Below are 23,265 nucleotides of genomic sequence, written 5' to 3' on the forward strand. Positions count from 1 at the left end.
TGATCTTGTTTTATTTTTTCTTTTAAATGTATATGAGATATTTTTTTAAATCTATTAAACATATGAATAAATTTGATATAACTTAAAATTTTAAACAGTGTCATCAATAAAAAAGGATAAAACAAAAGTCAAATTTTGTTAAGAAAAGTTGATAAATATAAGCCATTAAATTGTTTTTCTTGCTAATTTTATACATGAAAACATTTGTTTCATATTATATCAATTTTAAGTTTTGATTATTTTTTTTAAACAGGATATTGATGGCTAACAAATATCAAGAACTCTTTCTTACATACAATGTACACAATGCATTTGTCAAAAAGTGAATATCAAGATTCTATGGTTTTTCATATTCTTATAAAATGTATCTGTAAAACGCGTAATGTGTATATCAAAATGAGATTATTCTTATAAGATAAATCTAGAAAAATAATACCAAATTAAAAATTCTTGGTCATGTAAATTACTAAAAAGTTTTATAAATCTTTTTGGCACTCATAACAGACTTTCCTCACATCGGTATAAAATGCATGTTTAATCAAGGTTGTTGTTGTTGCATCTGTGCTTGCATCACAGCCAACAATTCTTGCATATGTCTTATTTCTGCTTCCTTTTCTTGCAAAATACGATCCTTTTCTGACACTGTGCTATTCTTATCGGGATCAGCAAGGCTATAAAAAGAAAAAAAAGTTGAATATCGTGCATACATGAAAAAAAATGTAATAAACGAAATATTATACTTACATTTGACGTCGAGGCGGTACTGGAGCTCCTTTTGCCAATCTTTCACTACGATAATTTTCGTAATGTACCTCTTGTGTTACTTCCTGTAAATCTTGCATATGTGTACTATAAAATAATAAAATATTCTTATAGAATCATATGTACATTATAACATTATATAATTATAATATATAATTATAAGAAGAAAAAATAACTCACATCAACATCGTCCTTAATTTAATAAAATCGCAATGATCGGGATTCTCTACTTCAACAACACCCCATGAATATACTCGACCTCTTACTCTCTTTCCTTTGACTTCGATTAAGCTATTTGCACCACACACTGCAAATGGAACAGCCTCTTTTAATTGACGTACTTGTTCTTTGTAATCCTCATCCTCATCACTATCACAGTCTGGTAAAGGATATATTTTGATTCCACTGCCTTCAATCTCTTCCATAACTCTTTTTTTTAGACGCAAGACTTCCTTTTTGGTAAGTACATCGGCTTTTGCTATTACAGGTACTATATTAACTTTATTATGAAGTTGCTTCATAAACTCAATGTCCAATGGTTTCAATCTAAAAACAAATACAAAATTGGAGAAAAACAAATTTGTTTGTATAAATTTCATATGAAAAGTAAGCCAAGACTAACTTGATTAAAAAATAAATCTTAATTATAGAAATTGTATTTGTTTCTAATTCTACATATAATATAAAATAATTCATACCCATGGCCAAATGGAGAAATAAAATAAAAACAACAATGTATTCTGTTATCTACAATGTTTCTTCTGTTTAAGCCACTCTCATCACGAAGAAATCTTTCAAATTGATCATCTATATATTGAATGATAGCTCGAAAACTATCCGTGTTGTCGATTGCATCTCCATAACCAGGTGTGTCAACAACTGTTAATCTAAGTTTGACACCTCTTTCTTCAATCTCGACCGTTGAAGCATCAAGTTTGACAGTTTGATTGGTTTTCTCTGTTTAACAATGAATGCAATGAATATCTTAATTATATATAGTTGTATGTAATGTAAAAATTATGTACTTTAATATTATCCATCTAAAAAAAGGAAAAGCTATCGGAATAACAATTTACTTATGCTTACCCACTGCATCAGGAATTATTCGTTCAGGATACAAATCAGTGAGAAACAAACTATTTACCAAAGTAGATTTTCCAAGACCAGATTCCCCAACAACCATAAGTGTAAATTCAAAACCTTTTTTCACAGATTTTCGGTGCACTTGATTAGGTAAATTTGCAAATCCCACATATCCAGGTGTCTCGAGACTTGCAAACTTGGGAAAAGAAAGAGATATATATGTATATTTCACAATTACAATTACTCGAGAAGCGGAAAATAAGTGTGTATATTTTACCTTTTTTATATACTTTTATATTGAATTAAAAAATATACATAAAATAATAGATCTATATTTACGATTGCTAAGAGTAAAAACAAATACTAGAAGAATATAAATCATCTAATTTATGTTTTAATTCTGTCTAAAGATGAAAAATAAAAATGTTGAACACATTTGAACAGTAACAATGATCATAAGAACAAAATATTTTTCACTTACTGTTTTTACACTCTCACTCGACATGTCGAATATATCGAAAAAAAATTCAACCTACGTTTCTCTTTAAAAGTTATGAACAATTCGACTCAATTTCAAGATTAATGGACGTCACGTCAAATATGATGCGATACAAAGAATACAGTATGTACACGAAAAACAGGTTACTTCAGTTAAAGATATTCCGCTTTGATCGGCACATTATTCACGTACGAAAGTTTCATCAGATATGTTTTTTAGAAGTATAGTTTTAGAACGATAGCTACTGGAAGCGCGTTTAATCGTATCGTAGTCGAACTTGCCAAATAATGGAAAATTCCTCACAAATTTAGGGAACGGAGGCAAAGTACGCTATACACAGGATATAGCGTTAGACAGGAAGGATCTGGGCGCGAGAGGGTGGAAGTGGGGGAGGACATTATGAATTGGAGTAAGTTAAGGCGTGGCAACCCAACAGCTGAACGCTATTCCGTTATACGACTACAAAAAGAAAATTGCAATACAATTTTATCAAACTTCATATTCATAATGTTACAATCGATTAAATCTATAATGCATTTAGTTCTACATATTAATAATAAAAAAAAAATCATTAATAAAATTTGATATATATAAAAATATTACTTATAATATGTACACATATAGTTTATTAATATTTATTATATTTCGCATGTATATATATATACATATTTGTTGGTGGTATTTGTAATTAATTGTGTTTGCTTAAATTTGGATTAAGCAAATAAAATTTTCGATGAAAAAAAAGAAATATATTATATATATAAAAAACTTAGTACTTCTTATCTAAATTTACAGTATATTTAGAGATACAGTTTACAAAATATGAATACACATTGCATATATATTCACAATTACAAATTATATTTTGTATATTTTACTGTAACTGACATTGCTTGCTCTAATACACTGCACAGATACGAGGCAAACAGCTACTTTATTCAGGAAATAGTATCATATACAAGCATTGTTTTACATATATATAATATTTATTATTATTTCAAATTCTTGTTTTATTTGCTATTTTTTCGACGTTTTGCAATTCAACTCTTCAACGTCATTGTTAGCACAGTTAATTCATTACATAATTATTAATATATAATAATAATAATAATAATAATAATAATAATAATAATAAATCGGCGCATTCCCTTTGTATCGTTCCCAGAATGTAGAAATTTATTGAATCACTCGCATGTATTATATTTCATATATTCATGTATTATAATCCATCATTTGAGTCGATGAAAAAAAAATTATTTAGTAATATTAATCAATTCTATGCTATTATATATTATAACGAATGTATGATCACTTAATGATTGATACACACAATGATCAGTGTATAGTGGAAACGTAAAAATTCTATGGAAGGAAATGAAACCAATGTATGATCGCCACTTTTCTTTGTACTTCTTTAAACGCACACGCGCAGGCTAGTCTCAAATACAGATAAGAAATACTAGCATAAGATGAAATATACATGCCGTGACATTTTTTTATATTTGTGATAGTTTGTACACATACCCTCGATATTATTACAGACACAAAACCCAACATTAAATTGACACGAGTATTAAAATGTACTCAGCTGTGTAGTATCTTAATAATCATCGTTTATGTATATAAATCACTATCACTATTGGAGCATGCATTGTGCATACACACTTTATGTATATGTAGTTACAAGTATCCTATTTTCATTGAATCGCGAGAAGTTAATTTAAATACAAAAGACATTAGAAGAAAAATGTTTATTCTTGATTAAAAAATGCGCAAAACCTAGAAGAATTGTAATAAATTTATCATCTACATCAGAGCTGTCCATATTTTGCATATTTCGGCCGATTTCTGCGAGTCACGCATACGTCCCATTTATGTCTTAAGATCTTAACAACGAGTTACTTGATAATTATAAACAAGACGCGCAGTACTCTGTCTCATGTACTGTGCATCTGTACAATGCATCTGTAACGCGTTTCATGCTTAAGATCTCAAAGCGTAAATGGGAGGCGATAGAAGTTCTCACGGAAATCGTTTGAAATGTGCAAAATGTGGACAACTCTGATCTACATCATACCTTTCCTGCGGGTGACCCCTTGTAAGAGTTAAAAAAAGGACATTGCAATTTGATTGTAATGTACGAAGAGTCGCCACTAGATTTTTTAGGAAACTATAAGGGAATCTTGGATTGATTTTAAAATTTTGTCAACAATTTCAGTTTTTCCCTTAATTTTTAGGGAAATTGAGACTATATTGATGATATCATTAATTTTACTTTTCCAACATTTTCAATTTTTCTTCTCGAGGCTTTGCACCTCCATAAATGGAACTCGTTTTACTCGATTCGGCCATTGCATTTACAGGTTCTTTTACGGTCCTCGGTTTCAACTCCAAACGTTTTCTTCCAGTAGTATCTAAAGTAATCGTATAATATATAATCATATGTAATCATATATAAATAAAAGTAACATGAATATAATAAATATAATAAATATAATAAAATAAAATAATATAATATAATAAAATAAAATATAATATAATAAAATAATATAATAAAAAGTTTGCTTTAAACATATAATATGGAATTTTTATCTATGTATGTATATCTACCTGGAGGGGGAGCATCTTTTGGAAAAGAGTCATCAGGGAAGGGTTTTCGATCCGAACCGGTTGCACGTAATGGAGGTTTATTACTATATGATCTGCTAGATGCACTTCGTGACCACTCGCGATTTCCACCTGTGTCGTCATTAAATTGACCATAATTGCCTCTATTACTTCTAGAATCCCATCTATCATTACTTTGCCTACTACCTCCATGTGGGCCTCTATCACCATATCCTGCAATGAAAACATTAAAACATCAATAAAAACATTAAAATTATTTTATCATGAAAAAGTATAAGATTTTTAAATGAACCAACTCTTGTTTAACAATATAAAAGGAAGTATTTCTTTGAGCATATAAACATTAGCATTATATTTACATAATAATATAAACTTTTCATCAATTAATATACATAACCATCATATATGTTATGTATCATATTATTTACTAGAATATGTAGATTTACTATCAAAATCATCGCCATATCCGCTACGACCAGAATCTCGTCCTTTAAATCCGCTTCCACCACCGCTGCCACCACGACCTCTTCTATCGAAACCACCACCTCGATCATTTCGCTTTCCTTCTGCTACATCAATCTTAATCAGGCATTTATCTACTTCTACTGCTCCATCCATTTCCAATGCTGCTTCCAAGTCGGACAGATCTTCAAATTCGACATAACAGAACCCTTTAAATCTATAAATAAGATAAAGGATTAACCAATAATACAATATATATCAATATATTATTAATATATATCAATATATTTCTTATATATTAATATATTTCAATATATATCAATATATTTCTTTTTTATACAATACTCACTTGTCGGTGTCTCTGTCTTTAACCAATCTGATGACTTTGACATTAAGCTTTTCGAAAATTTTGTCAACATCACCTTGCACAATTCCATTTGGCAAATTTCCTACATATGCTGTATATGGAGGTTCTGTCGGTAATGGTTTTCTGCTACGGTGACCACTGGAATAATCTCTAAACATATAAAACAAATATTATTTTCATCAAGAAAAAAAAGAAAATATTTATTTTATTATTATTTTAATATTAGTTTATTCTATTAGAGATATTTTGTGATATATTCTATTATACAATTATAGATTATTATATCTGCAAAATACACATACACAATTATATTCTTATATTGTTGCATTTAAAATTTAATTTTTAAAAGCTGAAAAAAATCAACACAAGGTACACCATTATTATTATAAATGCATGTTGATACAACTTGTCAAAATGAATTTACTAGCGCGATATGTTGATAAGAAATCAGTTCTTTGTTATTGACTGCTTCTACAAAATCACAGTTTGCCGAACATTCATGAATTACCGCACATCCATGAAACAATTCGGAATATATAAAGATTCGGGATGTGACAGAATATATCATTATTCTTTTCTTACATAATTTCATTCTTTCAGCTGTATGCGTTTAGGTCGAAAAAGTGTACAAAATGGAATATTACAATTATAAATAAAGGCACATGAAAGAAAGTATATAATTGTTTAAAGAAAAACTATAGAAATGTGGCAGAGGCATCAAACGAGAAGGCATTTATCAAGCTCCTCGTTACTGCTCGCACTTGACTGCCTCACCGAAATTCCCGAATCACAACGTCGTGCCTGATTATCATCCTCTCCAGCGCGTGCAACGCACGTGCGCCGTTCGCGACCCTCGTCGCCTCTTTATCGCGGACGACGGTCGCGAATCGCGACGCGTCGTGCTCGCGCTAAAGCTCGACACCGGCCAAAATAAAGCCGCGTGTGTCGATGGCATCCCGCAAGGTGTTGCGCCGCACACACTCGCGCGTATACCTCGGCTCACCTTAACCTTAAAATTGCGAGATGCTCGCGAAAAACACGCGGCACCTTCGACGGCCGGACGCGGCGCTCATACGTCGCGAGCGCACTGTTCCCCGAGGCTTTTTCGTTCGCGTGACAAACGCGAATTATGCCGTAAATACGGCTGTACTTGCCTTGAATCGTCGTAACCACCTCGACCAGCCATATTGAATGCACGGAACTGACCGGGACCGCGTGAGTCGAAACACTCACCGTATCATGCGCATCATGGCGCTCTCGCTAATCGCTTATTACACGAGGAATTTCGAGTCTAGGAATTTCGCGCGGGTGCGGATGCACTCTTGTCAGCGAAACCGGCGTAATGACAGGTCTTGCGAAACCATGGGTCCGTTCTTTTCGGCTGCACTGCTGCACTAGTACAATTAGTTAGAGTGAAAGAAAGTATGTTTGTCTCTTTCTAACTTATTGCACTAGTGCAGCAGTGCAACTGAAAAGAATAGACCCCTTAATTTAAGCCTACGTAGACGGACTCGCTTGAAATGTGTAAGGTATTAGGTTTGTTTTTTATTCCTGAACTTTCTGCACTTTAACGTACACTAGAAATGAGACGTATCTATATTTAGAAGTTGGAAAGAAAGACAGGAGAAACAAAGAGTTCAAGAATAAAAACAAGCCTATTATACGCAACAAATGAAAAATTCGACCAATCGCGCGGCTAAAATGCAACTTCCTTTAAATTCAACGCGCGATTGGCTGATGTGCACGTAATGTCGCCAATAAAAATCTGCTGGATTTTTTGGACATTTTCAATTGAAATTGTTTTTTTTTTCAATGTTATTTTTTATCGGTATCTTCCTCATGAGAAGCACTGCAACTTTAATTTATAGTTTACTTTTACACATTTATTCATGTTTACGTTAGTCCAGCTCATAAGTGTGAAAAAAACTTTTGAAACAAAAACTCTATCAATAATTCTCTTAAACAGTTCTGTAATTTCGAGTTTTCATTATACAATTAATGCAAATTCGTCAAAAGATAAATCTTTTTATGCACCAAAAGATCTTCAATTAATAAAATTCTAAAAAATATTACAAGTCTTAATCTACTCAAACTTTTAGATTTAATAATGTAATGTTTATTGCAATAATGTAATGTTTGAGTAACGTTAATAACTTTCAAATTAGAGAATTGGCTGGACGCATAACATTTTTCTCATTTTTATCACGATTTTTTTAATCATTGCCGTTTTCATTTCATATATCTATTTACAATTCATTCATTTGATCAACGTAGTCTGTAGTCTTAGAATATCTGAAAATCAAGATGGATGATGAGTCGAACGCATTCACCGTACGTGCCACACGATATACACGTGTGGAGAAAGTGGTATTGGATAACCCTAAACGATAAAAAATTAACAGGATGAATTCTATCATATTGGATAACTTCGACAAACTGAAGAATAATAATGATTTTGTAAGATTAAACGCTGGAGTAGCGTTATTAAATCACTTATGTCAATATAATACGGTAAGATAATTTGTATAACCTCCTATATTTTATTATTTATACTTATATTTGCTAAAGAAATAAAGCTTATATTAATTATTCAATAAATTATCATGTTTACGTGATTGCAATATTGATTTAATTTTACAGGATCAAGATGATAAGGAATTAAAATACGCACTAAATAGACTAGTACGTAGTTTAGGATCATCGCAAACACTTGCCAGGAAAGGGAATTACACCACACTGACAGTTTTCTTAATGATGCATCCTGAAACTTCGATAGAAAAACTTTTATCCATAACAAATACTCAATTGCATCCAATTGGCAAAAATACTAAAAGTGTATGATTTTTATTATAATTTTCTATTTTGTGTTTATACTTTTAGTATTGTTATTTTATATTAATATAATATCTTTCTAAACTATTGTAGGAAAATGCTGATATATATATGGGACGTATATTACTATGTGGAGCAATAATAAGATCAAAGTTACTTGTTCAAAGTACTATTGAAATACAACAACAGATCACTGAGATTCTTTTGAATGCTGGCAAACAACGCAGTTATCTATCATTTATCTCTGTCATGTTTCTCAATGAGTTTATCATCCAGCTTGATATTGAATCTATGAAGAAAATTGTTTGGCCAATTGTCGAAAAGGAAATTGGCAAATCATGGCCTGAACAAACTTTGGATACATTTTACCTACTGCTTATTGTTGGCGACAAACATCCATCTCTAGTTAATCATAAGTTTTTAAAGGAACATTTTGGCGTGAAACAGATAATTGCTAAAGAATCTATGGAAAATATTGTTAAACTATTAACGGTATGTCATTAAATAGAACCTGAATAATCTCCAACAAAAATGAGAAGTGATATCTGAGATTATATATCATTTTATAATACTTATATGATTTTTCTATTATTATACAGGCTTTACCTCGAATTGTTTCTTATCAACATCCAGTGTTCAAATTATTTTGTCAAAAACTAACATTGACTGAACTTATAACAGACTTTTGGAAAGCTATTGATCAGAAATTTACAAAACCATCGAAGAGTGATGAATATATTGCTACAGAAATTTTACAATTGATACTTTCCAATATTACAGATAAAACTGTAATTCCATCACTATTGTCACCAAATTTCTTGCAACATATATTAAGAAGATTTTCTAACTGTAAGAGGAATAATAATGATGAAGTTTTAACAGCATTTAGAAAAGTTTTACATTTAGTGATATCTGCTACAAATGAAGATATCAAGACAAAAATACAGTTAAATATATTGAAGAAGCTTATATTACATCCTGGTGATCTTATGATAGAAAAGAAAACAGGCATTAAGGTGATCCAAAAAATCACAGCAAATCTGAAATTAGATGGCATTAAAAAATTATGTCAATTGTACAGAGATATTATAGAAAACAAAACAATTAAAGAAAGAGAAAATGTAAAAGTAGAATTATGGACAAATGCTGAGCGAAGTTATGCAGCACAACTATTAACAAGGTAAATATAAACCTAGAATAGTTATATAGCATAAAAATGACAATACTTATAAAACAAATAACTTACACAATACTTAATATGTATTTAGTATTTAGCTTAATATGTATTTAGTATATTATCTATTAAAAATGTATCTTTTCTATATTAAACATATCCTTTAACTGGTTTAGATTAATAGGACATCGAGAGGCACTTTTAGATCAAGAATGGAAGTTTGCACAACTGACATTTCTGTTCAATTATGGATTGTGTGAAGTGTCAAATGTTGGAATAGAATTAGCACGTATGTATTTTATATTTTTCTAAAACTTATCACACATTTATTTATGTACTAGAATATATTCAATTATTATTTTTAGCACAATTTAAAAATTCTTTTTATCGTGCTTTGGATCATAAATTGCCAAAGTTGGACGACATGCGAAATTTATTAAGTATACTCGTTCATGATTTGAACTCCAAATTACAATCCAATGCAATGAAATTAAGATCACCATTGAGTGATGCGGCATCTGATGCTTGGAGAAAAGCATTAAATTTGATTGAAAAACTAGAAAAGAATACAAAAAATGCAGTTGCTTTACCAATATTTCATACAATGAATTTACATATGAGTTTACAATTATTCTCAGATCCTGAAATAGCAATTATGTCAATTGATGAACTTCAATGTTGTTATGAAAGATTAATTAAAAAGTCCAAGGGACAAAAGTTTGCTGATGCACAAGAAGAACCACAATGGGTTGAAGTAATAGTAGATCTTTTATTATCTCTTTTATCTAGGAATAATCATTTATTACGCTCATTAGTTGATAGTGTGTTTCCACATATCTGTCCATATTTGACTCCATCTGCTGTTCATCAGATATTGGCTGTAAGTTATTATCTAATTAATAAGAAAAGAATTATCAATTTATTAAGTTTGAAATAAAGGATTCAAAGAAAGAAACAATATAACTTTTGTTTTAGGTATTAGATGTAAAAAATAATCAAAGTACACTTACCACAAAACAAAGTGATAATGAAGATTTCTCAGATATAGAAAGTGAATCAGATAATGAAGACGAAGGTGTTTTAAATAGTGAAGTTTCATCGAAAGAAAGTGAATCTGAATCTAACATAATTAAAGATGAGAATGATGATAATAATGATAATGAAGAGGAAGAAGAGGATGATGATGACGATGATGATGATGATGATGAGGATGACAACGACAATGATGATGATGAAACAATGACTGATAAATTAAGAATGGCAGTGCGTCAAGCCTTAGGTGATGCTGCAACTCAAACTGATGATGAAGATATCGATGTAGATCAAATAAATGAAGAAGAAGGCAAGCGGTTAGATGAATCATTAGCGGCAGCTTTCAAAATTTTACGTGAGAACCGTCAAGCTCGGTCTAAAAAACAAGAAAAAACGAGTGAAGCATTGACGCATTTCAGAATTCGAGTTATAGATTTGTTGAATATTTATTTAGGATCTTCCCCATCTATGGCAGTTGCTTTAGATATGATAGTACCACTTTTTGCTCTCTTAGAATTCTGTATAAAAGATCCGCATCAACAACCACTCAAACATAAAGTTCAGACTTGTTTAAAAAAATTATCAATGATAAAAAAGTTTGAAGATACAACAGGTGTTGATAATACTTTGTTAATGACAGTGTTAAAGGTAATTTTTTTTTATTTATATATGTAACAATTTTTCTTATTTATATTTTTAACAATTATACATAAATATAAATTTCTTAAATATTCCTTTTTAAGGCTCTAATTGAAAAAGGGGAGCGTTCTACTTTGATCTGTCAAGAAATAAGTGAAAACTTGGCTGAATGCTGTACTTTTCTTGTAAAATGTATGCAACAAGCAAATTTATGTAGCAAAAATGTTGTAGAACTTTATAGTAAAAATTTAACTATGTTTATGAAAAAAAGAGATTGCACACTTTCGCTTATATTATTTAAGAGTGTTCTACAACTATGCTGGGAAGATAATTGGCAGTTAGCACTTCTATTGGTATGTTTATTAAATTAATATATTATGTCTCATAATATCTCTTGTTATAATATATCATTTTATTTGATTACTTAGGTAAACTCTGCTTTTGATGGCAATATTCGATACTTCCGTAGAAGTCAGGCGCTTGAATTATTAATAACTTTATATAGAAATAATCGATTGTTGAATATGGAAACAAAAAATGCTGATGTAAAAATAAAATTCGAAACAATGCTTTACAAAAATACTTTAAATATGTGTAAAGAATTATGTAATTCGCATGTAAGCGATAATGGACAATTTATTTCATATAATGGTAACAATATACAAAAGAAAGTCCTGCAGAAATTCATTGGTCTTCTTTTAACATTGTTACATGCTGCTCACGCACATCATTTGCCACAAGTATGGAATTGGCAAAACATTAAAATGATACTTGTAACAATGTATGAAAATCAAACTATTTTTTCCGCGGATTTAAAAAATGCATATAAAAAGTTAGCAAAACAGATAGGGATTTCACTCGATGTGTAAGTATAATAATATAATTTGTGATTTTTGTAGAAATTCATGCTTTTCTATTATGTATATACAATTTGAAATTGTTCTGTATTTTTTAAATATAATTTTTGTTATTAGGAAATCGAGAAAGAATAATAAAAATGATAATCAGTTAAATGGCTCAACTGATATTCCTTTACAAAGTAATGGCAAACAAAACAATATTATGTGCCAAAATGGAAAAAGTAATGATTTAGAAGAAGAAGAAGAAGAAGAAACTATGCATAGTGATAACGTACACAAGAAGAAAAAGAAAAAAAATAAACAAAAGGAGAAGCAGTTATTAAAGAAAGAAGCACGTGAATTACGCGCAAAAGCAATGTCTAAAGATATAGAATTGTTTAAATTTAGCAATGTCAATTTATCAGAAAATGACATAAATGAGACGGAAATTTTTCAAAATGGACATTCACATGATAAATCCACGAATTCGAAATCGTTAAATAAAAGAAATCATGGTAAGGCAATGGAGGAAAGTCATGAACCTAAAAAGAGAAGAAAAAGTATCGATTAATATAATAAATGATAATATGTATAAGATAATGTATGGGAATTAACATAATAGAATACGCCTGTTTATTCCGGTTGGCGAAATATTTTTGTATGTAAGAAAAATCTGTGTATATGTAATATTAAAATTATTACTTTATAAAACAAACATGTGATTAGTAACATCACTTTGAATTTTTCTTTTTTTATTGATTGACTGAATATTCAGTTTGTAAAGCAAAGCTAAATTGAGAATTCTTAATTTTTTATGTCATTATTTTAAAATAAATGATTGATTTCCACAATTTTGTATTTTTGACATCTTTGATTATATACCTATACATTTACACAGATAACTTTTTATCAATTTACATTATACAATGTACATTGTGTTTTCAATTACTTTGCATACATAATATTTTGTTAATCTACTTTGAATTTTATATAATTATTGTAATATGTACATCCCTTCTGTAATGTAAAGATTTGTTATATTATGATAATTATATATATCATTTTTATATCTTTTTTTTTTTAATATAATATATAATATTTATATATACAGAGAAAAGAGAAAAAATTTAAAAATTATAATCTATCAATTTAAAATTGACTCTGCTGTAAGATATATAATTCATTTATTCTATTTTCCCATTTCGTAGTAGTATGATGATACAATTTTAGTATTAATTATATCGTTAATCAAATGTAAGTTATTTGCACTTAAAAGATATTTATAACTTTTTCAAGTGTTAATTAAATAACATAGATAATTATCAAACATTGTTATATAAGGCGTTCCACTTGACGTTTGAAATGCTCGTGAAACATTTGATCCACCGAAAATTAAATAAAGACAGATAATGCTGGTAAACGACAAATGGAACACTAAGAGAAGGGAGACAGTCGACAAATGTTACTAGTATATGGATATCACATAAGGGAATGGAGCACGCGCAAATACAATAGTCCAATCTCCGAGTAACTAGATCTATTGGCGCAAGTGAAGGTGATTTCTCGTCCGGCCGGAAAATTTTTCAGTTTCTTTCACTCCTTTTGCGTATAAACGTTATTCAACGATATGCTGCGTGTGCTAAGATCCAAAATAAAATTCCAACACCTGCGATGTTTCTCGTCTGCAGCTTTGCCAGCACCGGATGTAAACCCACCGATTTTATACACTGGTGTAAGTAAATTAAAATTCCGATAAGTAGCTGTATAAAAATGATTATATTCATATAATTGTGCAATTCATGGCAAGTTACACCCCATATCCTACTTATCAATGATGGACTATCGCATAAAAATGCTGATATGGCTCGAAGGTAACATGCACTATTTGTTGACGCAATTTTTTTGTATCGAATATAAGAATATCTTTCGGAAGAGGATTAGAAAATAAATAGACTGTTGTATGTTATTAAAAAGATATTAGAGAAAATAGAGAAGATATTAAAGACAATAGAGAAAAAATATGACGTCTGTGCGTGTTCTTATATTTCCTTAATACGTACATATTATGTCTTCTGGATGTCCTCTTTTGAACATGTTATTAAGATTATTATATATATAAAACTTATATAAAGCTTATATAAAAAATATATATAAAATTTTTTATTTAAAAGAGATTAAAATATATATATTTATGTATTCATATATTACTTATATATTTCGAAAAATTTACATTATTCGTTTGCAAATATCTCATTATTTATTACATTCGTATTTTAAATGTTGTATTGTATTATATATTTGTATTTTAAGTAAGCAATACTATCGCGCGTAGAAAGCATGGAGAATTGTATATAATAATTTTAAATAATGAAAAACAATATTTTAGAGTGTGAAATATTATTGAAATATTTTTTTTCGATCTTCGATAATCGATTTTATCGATTTTACATATTTAATTGTTACAAACAGACAAATCTCTAACGATTTATATGTATTATTCAAAATACATAAAATATGAGGAGAATATCTATAATGGCATGCTTATCTTAATTAGCATTTCAAATAAGACTGAAGTTAGGAAACATGCAGAAAATAAAATAGTCAGTTAGTATATCGTTAAAAGAAATGTCATTTATAAAAGACGTTTTTACGAGTCTCCTAAGATATTTTATGTTTTAATTTATGATGTCGTATTTTTTATGTAACAACCATTTGAGATTATTTTTAAATATTTGCGAAGATATTTTTCATCGAGAAAAAATTGTGCATTCGTTAACGCTAATAATGATATTTAATAAAAATTAAAAAAAATTAAAATTAAAATTTAATTAAAAACACTTGGCGCTGCCAATTTTATTAATATATTGTTCAGCTTAAAAGTCTAAATTTTCAAATGTAAATCAATATAAATTAATTAAATAAATTAAGTCATTAAATTTAAATGTTAGACTAATAATTAGAATTAATAATTAGAATATGTTTCAATTTTTTAAATTAATATTTAATTGGAATATGTGCTAATTTTATTGGCAGCGTCAAGTTTTTTTAATTAAATATTTTTTTATTTTCTTGTTTTATATTAATTTTCAGTTTAAAATTTTTAATTAGTGTCTACGTTTTACGATTTGTAGCAAGTCTTTAATGCCGTTATTAATTAGATTGCTATACATTGTTATTTAATCAAGTTCAATATATGAAAAATTAGGAATTTTTTTAAATACAAGGAGATATTTAGATATTTCTTTTTTAATATAAAATATTTAGGAACATAATGAGCAATTAATAATTTTAACGACTTTTTGTAACATATAAGATAGATATCTAATCTTTATTTTTTATTGGTGAAGAGACTAGTCAATTTATAACATATCTTATAAAAAAAAGAATAGAAACATAAAATTTATTTGATCTTATCATTATTACTTTTGTGTTTCAATAATTTTTGTAAGAAATCCAATTACATGATCTGAAATAATCATGTAACATAATTATATTTCTTGCTTTATAATATATAAGTATAAAATTAATCGTTATAAAAAAAATATTTTTTTGTTTTATTACAGATATTTGTCAATAATGAATGGCACAAATCCAAAAGTGAAAAGACATTTCCCACTATCAATCCTGCTACTGGTGAAGTAATTGCCGAAGTACAAGAAGGCGACAGCGCGGACATCGATTTTGCGGTACAGGTTGCTAATAAGGCTTTTAAACGGCATTCACCATGGAGAACTATGGATGCATCTCAAAGAGGAATTCTCTTGAACAAATTAGCAGATTTGATAGAGCGTGATCAGAAATATCTTGCGGTAAATTATTTAATATTTTTTTTCATACGATAATATTCTCTCTCTTTCTCTCTCTCATATTTATATTTATTAAAATAAATATTTAAACATTTACCGAATATAAAATAAAATGAAGATATTAGATCTCTAAGATTACGTGTCCCTCTACAGAAGTCGAACAATACGGAAATGATTAAGTTTTATCGATAAAAAAAGATCATATCACTCTACATATTTGGCTTTGGCTTAACGTTTCGAATAATCAGCCAATTAATACGTTATCAGCCATTTAACAAATGATTATTACGATTACATATTATTGATCTAATCACGCGCTCACTGAGCAGCAAACTGCTAAATTTCCAGATTTTTTTCAAATTTGTCCATCTTATGTATAACTGGAAAATAAATTGCCGCGAACTGAAAAGAGAACGCATAAGCATAAAATTTAAATATGTTTCTAAACAATCATTTTATTTGTCTCATAAAAATATTTGAAAACCTGCAACATAATACAGTTAATATAAAATAATGAAATGCATCGATATTATATTATTTATTATAATTAATAATTTTTAAAATAATATTAGACAAACTATGCTCAAAATAATCGGGCTTTCAAAAAATAATCCGATTTCTATGAATAATAATTCTATTATCTTTGTTATATTTTCAGTCTTTAGAAACTTTAGATAATGGCAAACCTTACTCATCTGCATACTATGTGGACGTTCCCTTTAGTATTAAAGTGCTAAGATATTATGCAGGATGGGCAGACAAGAATCATGGAAAAGTTATACCAGCTGATGGAAAAGTCTTTGCATATACTAGACACGAGCCAGTAGGAGTATGTGGTCAAATTATTCCATGGAACTTTCCAATGTTGATGATGGCTTGGAAATTAGGACCAGCTTTAGCTACAGGTAATCATGAATATTAATTATATATTTCATATTTATATTACTAATTAACGAAATACTTGCAGTATCTTTGGAATCATAAGAGTTCTCCATTGATTAATTAAATTTTAAGTTATCATTTTATTTCTTGTAGGAAACGTTGTCGTCTTAAAACCTGCAGAACAGACTCCATTAACAGCACTCTATATAGCACAATTGTCCAAGGAAGCCGGATTCCCTAATGGAGTAATCAATGTTGTTCCCGGTTATGGTAAAACCGGAGCTGCATTAGTGGTTCACGATAAGGTTGATAAGATTGCATTTACGGGATCTACTGAGGTCGGCAAGTTAATAAGTCAAAATGCTGCTATAAACAATTTAAAGAGAACTACATTAGAATTAGGTGGAAAATCTCCTAATATCATTCTTAAGGATGTTGATATGAAACATGCAGTGGAAGCAGCACATTTTGGATTATTTTTTAATATGGTAATTTAATATATTTAATATATTTATTGATATATAGTTTCCTGCATTTGATTTTTCCATTCTCTCTTTAGTGTTTTATTACTTATTTTTCTAATTTTTCTGTTAGGGTCAATGCTGTTGTGCAGGATCTAGAACTTTTGTTCAAGCAAAGATTTATGATGAATTCGTAGAAAAAAGCGCGCTTCGTGCCAAGTCTAAAATAGTGGGAGATCCATTTGATTTGAAAATAGAACAAGGTCCACAGGTATATCTAAATTCATACAATATATGGTAATATTAATCAATTTATATATAATTGTAATATAATTATTATTTAACCAGATTGACGAGCAGCAATTAAACAAAATTATGGATTTAATAAAATCTGGTAAAGACGAAGGTGCTAACTTAGTAACAGGTGGCGAACGTGTTGGCGATAAAGGATACTTTGTTGCTCCAACCGTATTCGCAGATGTTAAAGATGATATGACTATAGCTAGAGAAGAAGTGAGCATTTTAAAATACTTAAATGTTAAAACGTGATGTAATATGTTTATTAAAAAAATCTACACGATATTCTTTTTCGGTAGATATTTGGACCGGTTCAGCAGATTCTAAAGTTCGACGACTTGGACGAAGTTATTGAACGCGCTAATAACACCGATTATGGATTAGCTGCTGCAGTTTTCACGAAAGATCTCAACAAAGCGAATTATATAACGCAAGGTCTTCGTGCTGGAACCGTATGGTAAATTATATAAAAATATCGTAAAAAATATCGTAAAAAATATCGTAAAAAATAAATTGTCATTGAAAAAAGAATTTAAATTAATCGTTCTGTTTTCATATATAGGGTCAACACATATAATGATATCATTACTCAAGTTCCGTTTGGTGGTTATAAAATGTCTGGACATGGTAGAGAACTCGGAGAATATGGTCTTCAAGCATATACAGAAGTAAAAAGTGTAATTGTTCAATTGAGTGAAAAAAATTCGTAAATATTATACCAATGTGTCTGTGTAAGAATTTTTTCTTAAAAAAACATTTTTTTAGATTAGAAGAATAGATTCTAAGAATTTAAACTTTTCATGCACAAAGTATTATATTTTTTATAAGTTTTATAGGTTTAAACTTTTTATGAACAAATTACTATATTTTTACTACAGAAAAATGCTAAAAGATTATATAATTCAATTTTGAGAATTACCATTTATATAATTGAATTATTATTGTATTGCGTAATATAACAATAATTTAAACTATATTTAAACTAAAAATTTAGTTCAATCAATTTTAACTAAATTTAAATCTTTCTTGATCTTTCTTGATGTGATTTATTGCATATGAAATGGTATTGCACAATGCGCATCTTTGTTCTTGGGCATTTATAAAAATATAAATATTTTATAATGCACATTATGTATAAAGCATTTTTTCAGCTTTTTTTCAATTCCTATATTATTTATATTTATAATTGACATAGTATAATTGACATTATAATAAGCATCATAAGAAATATTTGGTCGAGAAATATACAATATTTAGTAAATTTTCCTATTACATGTATCTATGTCATAAAATATCTATTTTAGCTTTTATTATACAAATGCATTTATGTAAATTATGTATTGCAAATAATGTCTGTTTTCAATGTTTGCATTTCATCCTCCTCGAAGTATTCTTTACAAAAGTGAGATATAATACTTGCGCCAAGTGCATCGTCTATAACGTTGATTGTCGTTCTAAAGCGATCACTGAAAAATAATATATTTCCTTTCTATTACTCATAGATAACTTATATTTTTGTGAAGTTTATCTCCGATTTAAGAAAGGGAAAAAAATATTACTTTTACATAAAGAAAAATGATGCACTATACATGTAATACACTTACATAAACCAATCAGTAGCGATAATCAATGCGACATCTTCAACAGGTACTCCTATAGAGTTTAACACCATTATTAACATCATATAACCACCGCTAGGTATCCCAGCAGCACCTACACATGATACTGTACATGTAATACTGAAAACAAAATAACAAAGTTTTACATACATATAATTATACAACATAAAATTTTTAAATTTTATGCAGAGAATATTGCTCCAATTATTATGTCAGTTTAGTTGCGTCCTTTTTTTCACAAACCTGATGATTATTATTTTAAATAATGAAAATTGCAATCCACGTAATTGTATAATAAATATTGCTCCAATAGTCTCGTATAAGGCTATTCCATCCATATTTATTGTTGCTCCAATTGGTATAAGAAACTTTGTTATTTTAGAATTTATTCTCAAATCGTTTAAACATCGTATTGTATATGGAACTGTGGCAGTGCTAGATTATATACATAATTAGAAAATAAAATTTTCTCAGGGTTTTTTGTATCGATAACTTTTTTGTCTCTTGTAATACCTTGACGATGTTCCAATGGCTATTGCAAAGGATGGACCAAGTTTAGATATAATTTTATACGGTGATTTGCGCGTAATAATCCAATGAAGAAAGGGGATTAATACAAAACCTTGCAGTATTAGACCAGTAAACACAGTTAAAATGTAAAATCCGAAATGACTTATTATATTACCAAAATCATCGATTTCCAGAATTCGACCAGCTATAAGAAATGATACGCCTATCGGTGCTATTCTAAACAGAAAATTTTATCATTTTATTTTTGTATGCAATTTATTATAATATATACTGTATATATATTTTATATTATTACTGAAATATATATTATTAAAAAGTTAGAGAAATATATATATATATATATATATATATATATATATATATTATAAAAGAAATAAGATTAATATAGAAATATTGTAAATTTTTATCTTTAATTTTCAATAGTAATATAATATGATATGTTTTTGATACATACAATGTTATCCATTTCATAACTTTCATCGTAACATCAGTTAGACAACTGAAAAAATCTGATAATGGCTTTCCCGTTGTACCTATATTTCCAATTGCCACACCTAATAATAGACTATAAAATACTAAACCCAAGACATTTGTTCCTGCTACATATTCACTTGTTATGGGCCATTCTTCTATTGGTACTGTATTGAAATTAATATTTTTAGTTTTTACACAAGCATTGTATATTATTGCTATATGCTAAGCAGTTTAGCTATAATTAGCGATCTATTCGTTATCGTCCATTTCAATGTCATATATTTATGTTCTAGAATATTTAAAATTTTTTTTCTAATTACAACATTCTAAAATGTCTAGAAAATTTTTTCTAATATCTAAAAATTAACTTTAATTAAAAAAAGGTATATGATTATAAGTTTATTAAAAAACAAAAGATGAAAATAATTACATGAGCAATGTTTAATGTAATTACCTGTATTTGCATTAATTGGTTTTTCCAAGACGATTTTATACTAGAAAAAAGATGTACTTTTTTTTAATACTGCAGGTCAGTTATTTCCATATGCAAATTGTAATGAAGTATATACCTGATACATGCATGCAAGTACTAAATTATCAGGAATTAAATTACTGTAATATGAAAAAAGAAATGTAATATGCATTTTTTTAAAAATGAGATTTCTTCGAGATTATTTTGTAAAATATTTCTATAAACTGAAAGTAGAGAACTTTCTTTTTATAAAAAACAAACAATTCTATAGCTTTCAAATAAATTATTTCTAACTTGCAAAAATTATTTCAACACACTTGTTTCTCATTATATAATGTATTTTATTTTAAACTATTACTTGAGAATATATACTAATACTTGTGAGAATATATATTAATGTCATGAAAAAGTTCTAAACATGTAATAATAAAAATTTTGTTTAATAATCGAAAACAGATTATAGTCATTTAATTACCGAATTAAATCTAAAATTGTATCTGCTGTCGTAAAGGTTTTTATAGACACCGGCGGAATAATATCCTCTTTTCTCATCAATTCGCCCGGCCGAATAGTCTCAACAAGTATAACACATAAAATTATTCCAATCGTAGTAGTCGTTAAATAATAACATAATGCCATTAATCCAATTCGTCCTATATAATTATAATAAATTCTAAGAACTCATGTTTTACCTGTGCTCGACAATTTTTTATATATCTCTTACAATATATACACACAAATTATATATAAATAAATAAATATTTATATATATATATATATATATATATATATATATAATTCCGTATTTAAAAAAATTTAACATGCTTACCGGATTTAGTGAGATTACAAGTAGCACTTACAATGCTAGACACAATAAGCGGTAATATTAAACAATTCACCACTCTGAGAAACAGTTCTCCAGGAAATTTGAGATACATGATATTTCGATCAGACCACGATTTTTCGCTAAAATGTTTAAGACTCATACCGCATATAATCCCAATAGTCACACCGATTATCGTCGATATCAGATTATGTTTCGATAGGAAAAGCCTCAAATTGTTCATTGTAGTTGACTTTATAAGTTCTATACTAGAGCATTAAAATAATAATTAAGAATTAAATTTTACAATTTCGAAGAATCGGGAAACAATCTATAATCTAACGAATTTTTTAGTTCAAAATGATTAGAAAATAAATATAAGCATTTTTTTAAAGAAATTACAAACTGCGCGTATTATTATTATTATTATTAAAATATTCATGTATATTTTATACATAATAAATTCTGTAAATTAAAATATGTAAGCTAATGATGGAATTGCAAAATTAAACTAGCGTTAGATGCCAATGCGAATCAAATGCAAATAAGATCCACTAATATTTGGGAATATTAATGCAAAGAAAATAATTTAAGATGCGAAGATATGCAATAGCGAGTTCTTTTTTAATAATTACTAGCTACTAATTACTATTAAAAATATTAATATTATACATACATTAATAAATTTTAAACATCATTCATACTATTAAATATCAATTAGACTGAAGATAATTTCAGTAAATATATTTCTATTTACATTGCAAATATTATTTAGAAAAATGTCTTGCTCGTTTGTATCTAGTGTTAAACTCTAATTAACTGTATTTTTAAAATTGATTTAAAATCAAAAATTAACAATAACAAAAATCAACAATATATCCATTTTAATTTAAATATACTTACCTTATATATTCAAACACGTATCACCTTTGTTTTATTTATCTAACACTATAACATTAAAATAATATAATATAAACGTGGTTTTTGTAAATAATTTTTATAGTGTTAGACATTAAAATTATAAAACTTATTTTCAAAAATTATTTAAGTTGGAAATTTAACTTTAAGCTTTTAACTAGACTTAAAAAGTACTGAGCAAGTAGCAAGAAACTCTATCTTGAAAGACTTTAACAAGATATATTATCTAAGAAACTTCTTTTTATCAATGTTTTATCAATTGTATTTCAATAAAACTTACTTGACAACTGTAACAACTTTGTAATGACATGTTGTTATCATTATGTGTAATAACACATAATGATAACAACATGTCATTACAAAGTAAAAGTTGTTACAGTTGTCATTACAAAGTAAAATATAGAAAATAATCATGCAACGATGCCTCATAATAGTAACTTTGTCGTTAAAAAAAGTTACAGAAGAGGATAGAATAGACTGTGAATATATATTATCTTAATACCAATTGTAATTTACTACTTTTTCTTTCACTAACTTATACTTTCTTATCAAAACTTAAATCAAAGATGTTCAAGTGAAAAGTATTTTAATCAATTTTTTTTAGTCTAAGAGTCCAAGTTTAAGATAAATACACCTCTCATGATGACATTATCATAAATTAATCT

General features: G+C 28.1%; 5 protein-coding genes across 9 annotated transcripts; 2 read left to right on the forward strand and 3 right to left on the reverse strand.

Moving 5' to 3' along the window:
* Positions 1 to 218: 218 nt before the first annotated feature.
* Positions 219 to 2,704, reverse strand: LOC105251957 (septin-1). The gene is made up of 6 exons (XM_011259096.3): positions 2,327 to 2,704; positions 1,849 to 2,041; positions 1,461 to 1,719; positions 943 to 1,308; positions 745 to 849; positions 219 to 671 (listed from the first exon to the last, which is right to left on the reverse strand). Exons 1-6 carry the CDS (start codon positions 2,348 to 2,350, stop codon positions 539 to 541), a joined length of 1,080 nt encoding a protein of 359 aa, XP_011257398.1. The 5' UTR covers positions 2,351 to 2,704; the 3' UTR covers positions 219 to 538.
* A 1,852-nt stretch (positions 2,705 to 4,556) lies between these two features.
* On the reverse strand, positions 4,557 to 7,207 carry LOC105251965 (eukaryotic translation initiation factor 4H). Of its 5 annotated transcripts, none has more exons than XM_025412926.1 (5): positions 6,956 to 7,207; positions 5,784 to 5,951; positions 5,401 to 5,619; positions 4,955 to 5,185; positions 4,557 to 4,758 (listed from the first exon to the last, which is right to left on the reverse strand). In XM_025412926.1, the coding sequence occupies exons 2-5, from the start codon at positions 5,869 to 5,871 to the stop codon at positions 4,616 to 4,618; spliced, it is 681 nt and encodes a 226-aa protein (XP_025268711.1). In that variant the 5' UTR covers positions 5,872 to 5,951; positions 6,956 to 7,207; the 3' UTR covers positions 4,557 to 4,615. The 5 variants fall into 5 exon arrangements, with proteins under 5 accessions (XP_025268711.1, XP_025268709.1, XP_025268708.1 ...); XM_025412924.1 differs by having other exon boundaries at positions 5,401 to 5,651; positions 6,956 to 7,205; XM_025412923.1 differs by lacking the exon at positions 6,956 to 7,207 and adding an exon at positions 6,576 to 6,770 and having other exon boundaries at positions 5,401 to 5,651.
* Positions 7,208 to 8,100: 893 nt separating this feature from the next.
* LOC105251958 (DNA polymerase V) lies at positions 8,101 to 13,012 on the forward strand. The gene is made up of 10 exons (XM_011259097.3): positions 8,101 to 8,312; positions 8,442 to 8,636; positions 8,727 to 9,125; positions 9,233 to 9,813; positions 9,984 to 10,096; positions 10,173 to 10,687; positions 10,783 to 11,487; positions 11,583 to 11,831; positions 11,907 to 12,343; positions 12,453 to 13,012. Exons 1-10 carry the CDS (start codon positions 8,205 to 8,207, stop codon positions 12,886 to 12,888), a joined length of 3,738 nt encoding a protein of 1,245 aa, XP_011257399.1. The 5' UTR covers positions 8,101 to 8,204; the 3' UTR covers positions 12,889 to 13,012.
* Positions 13,013 to 13,607: 595 nt separating this feature from the next.
* LOC105251959 (aldehyde dehydrogenase, mitochondrial) lies at positions 13,608 to 18,589 on the forward strand. Its single transcript, XM_011259099.3, has 8 exons — positions 13,608 to 14,049; positions 15,881 to 16,126; positions 16,782 to 17,028; positions 17,159 to 17,493; positions 17,600 to 17,737; positions 17,815 to 17,979; positions 18,063 to 18,220; positions 18,326 to 18,589. The coding sequence occupies exons 1-8, from the start codon at positions 13,945 to 13,947 to the stop codon at positions 18,471 to 18,473; spliced, it is 1,542 nt and encodes a 513-aa protein (XP_011257401.1). The 5' UTR covers positions 13,608 to 13,944; the 3' UTR covers positions 18,474 to 18,589.
* A 416-nt stretch (positions 18,590 to 19,005) lies between these two features.
* Positions 19,006 to 22,679, reverse strand: LOC105251960 (excitatory amino acid transporter 3). Its single transcript, XM_011259100.3, has 10 exons — positions 22,586 to 22,679; positions 21,689 to 21,951; positions 21,335 to 21,512; positions 20,957 to 20,999; positions 20,842 to 20,881; positions 20,368 to 20,551; positions 19,896 to 20,129; positions 19,626 to 19,817; positions 19,368 to 19,502; positions 19,006 to 19,229 (listed from the first exon to the last, which is right to left on the reverse strand). Exons 2-10 carry the CDS (start codon positions 21,924 to 21,926, stop codon positions 19,097 to 19,099), a joined length of 1,377 nt encoding a protein of 458 aa, XP_011257402.3. The 5' UTR covers positions 21,927 to 21,951; positions 22,586 to 22,679; the 3' UTR covers positions 19,006 to 19,096.
* Positions 22,680 to 23,265: the final 586 nt, after the last annotated feature.

This window comes from Camponotus floridanus, unplaced genomic scaffold (assembly GCF_003227725.1).
Source record: "Camponotus floridanus strain SB8 unplaced genomic scaffold, Cflo_v7.5 scaffold59, whole genome shotgun sequence".
Taxonomy (NCBI): Eukaryota; Metazoa; Arthropoda; class Insecta; order Hymenoptera; family Formicidae; genus Camponotus; species Camponotus floridanus.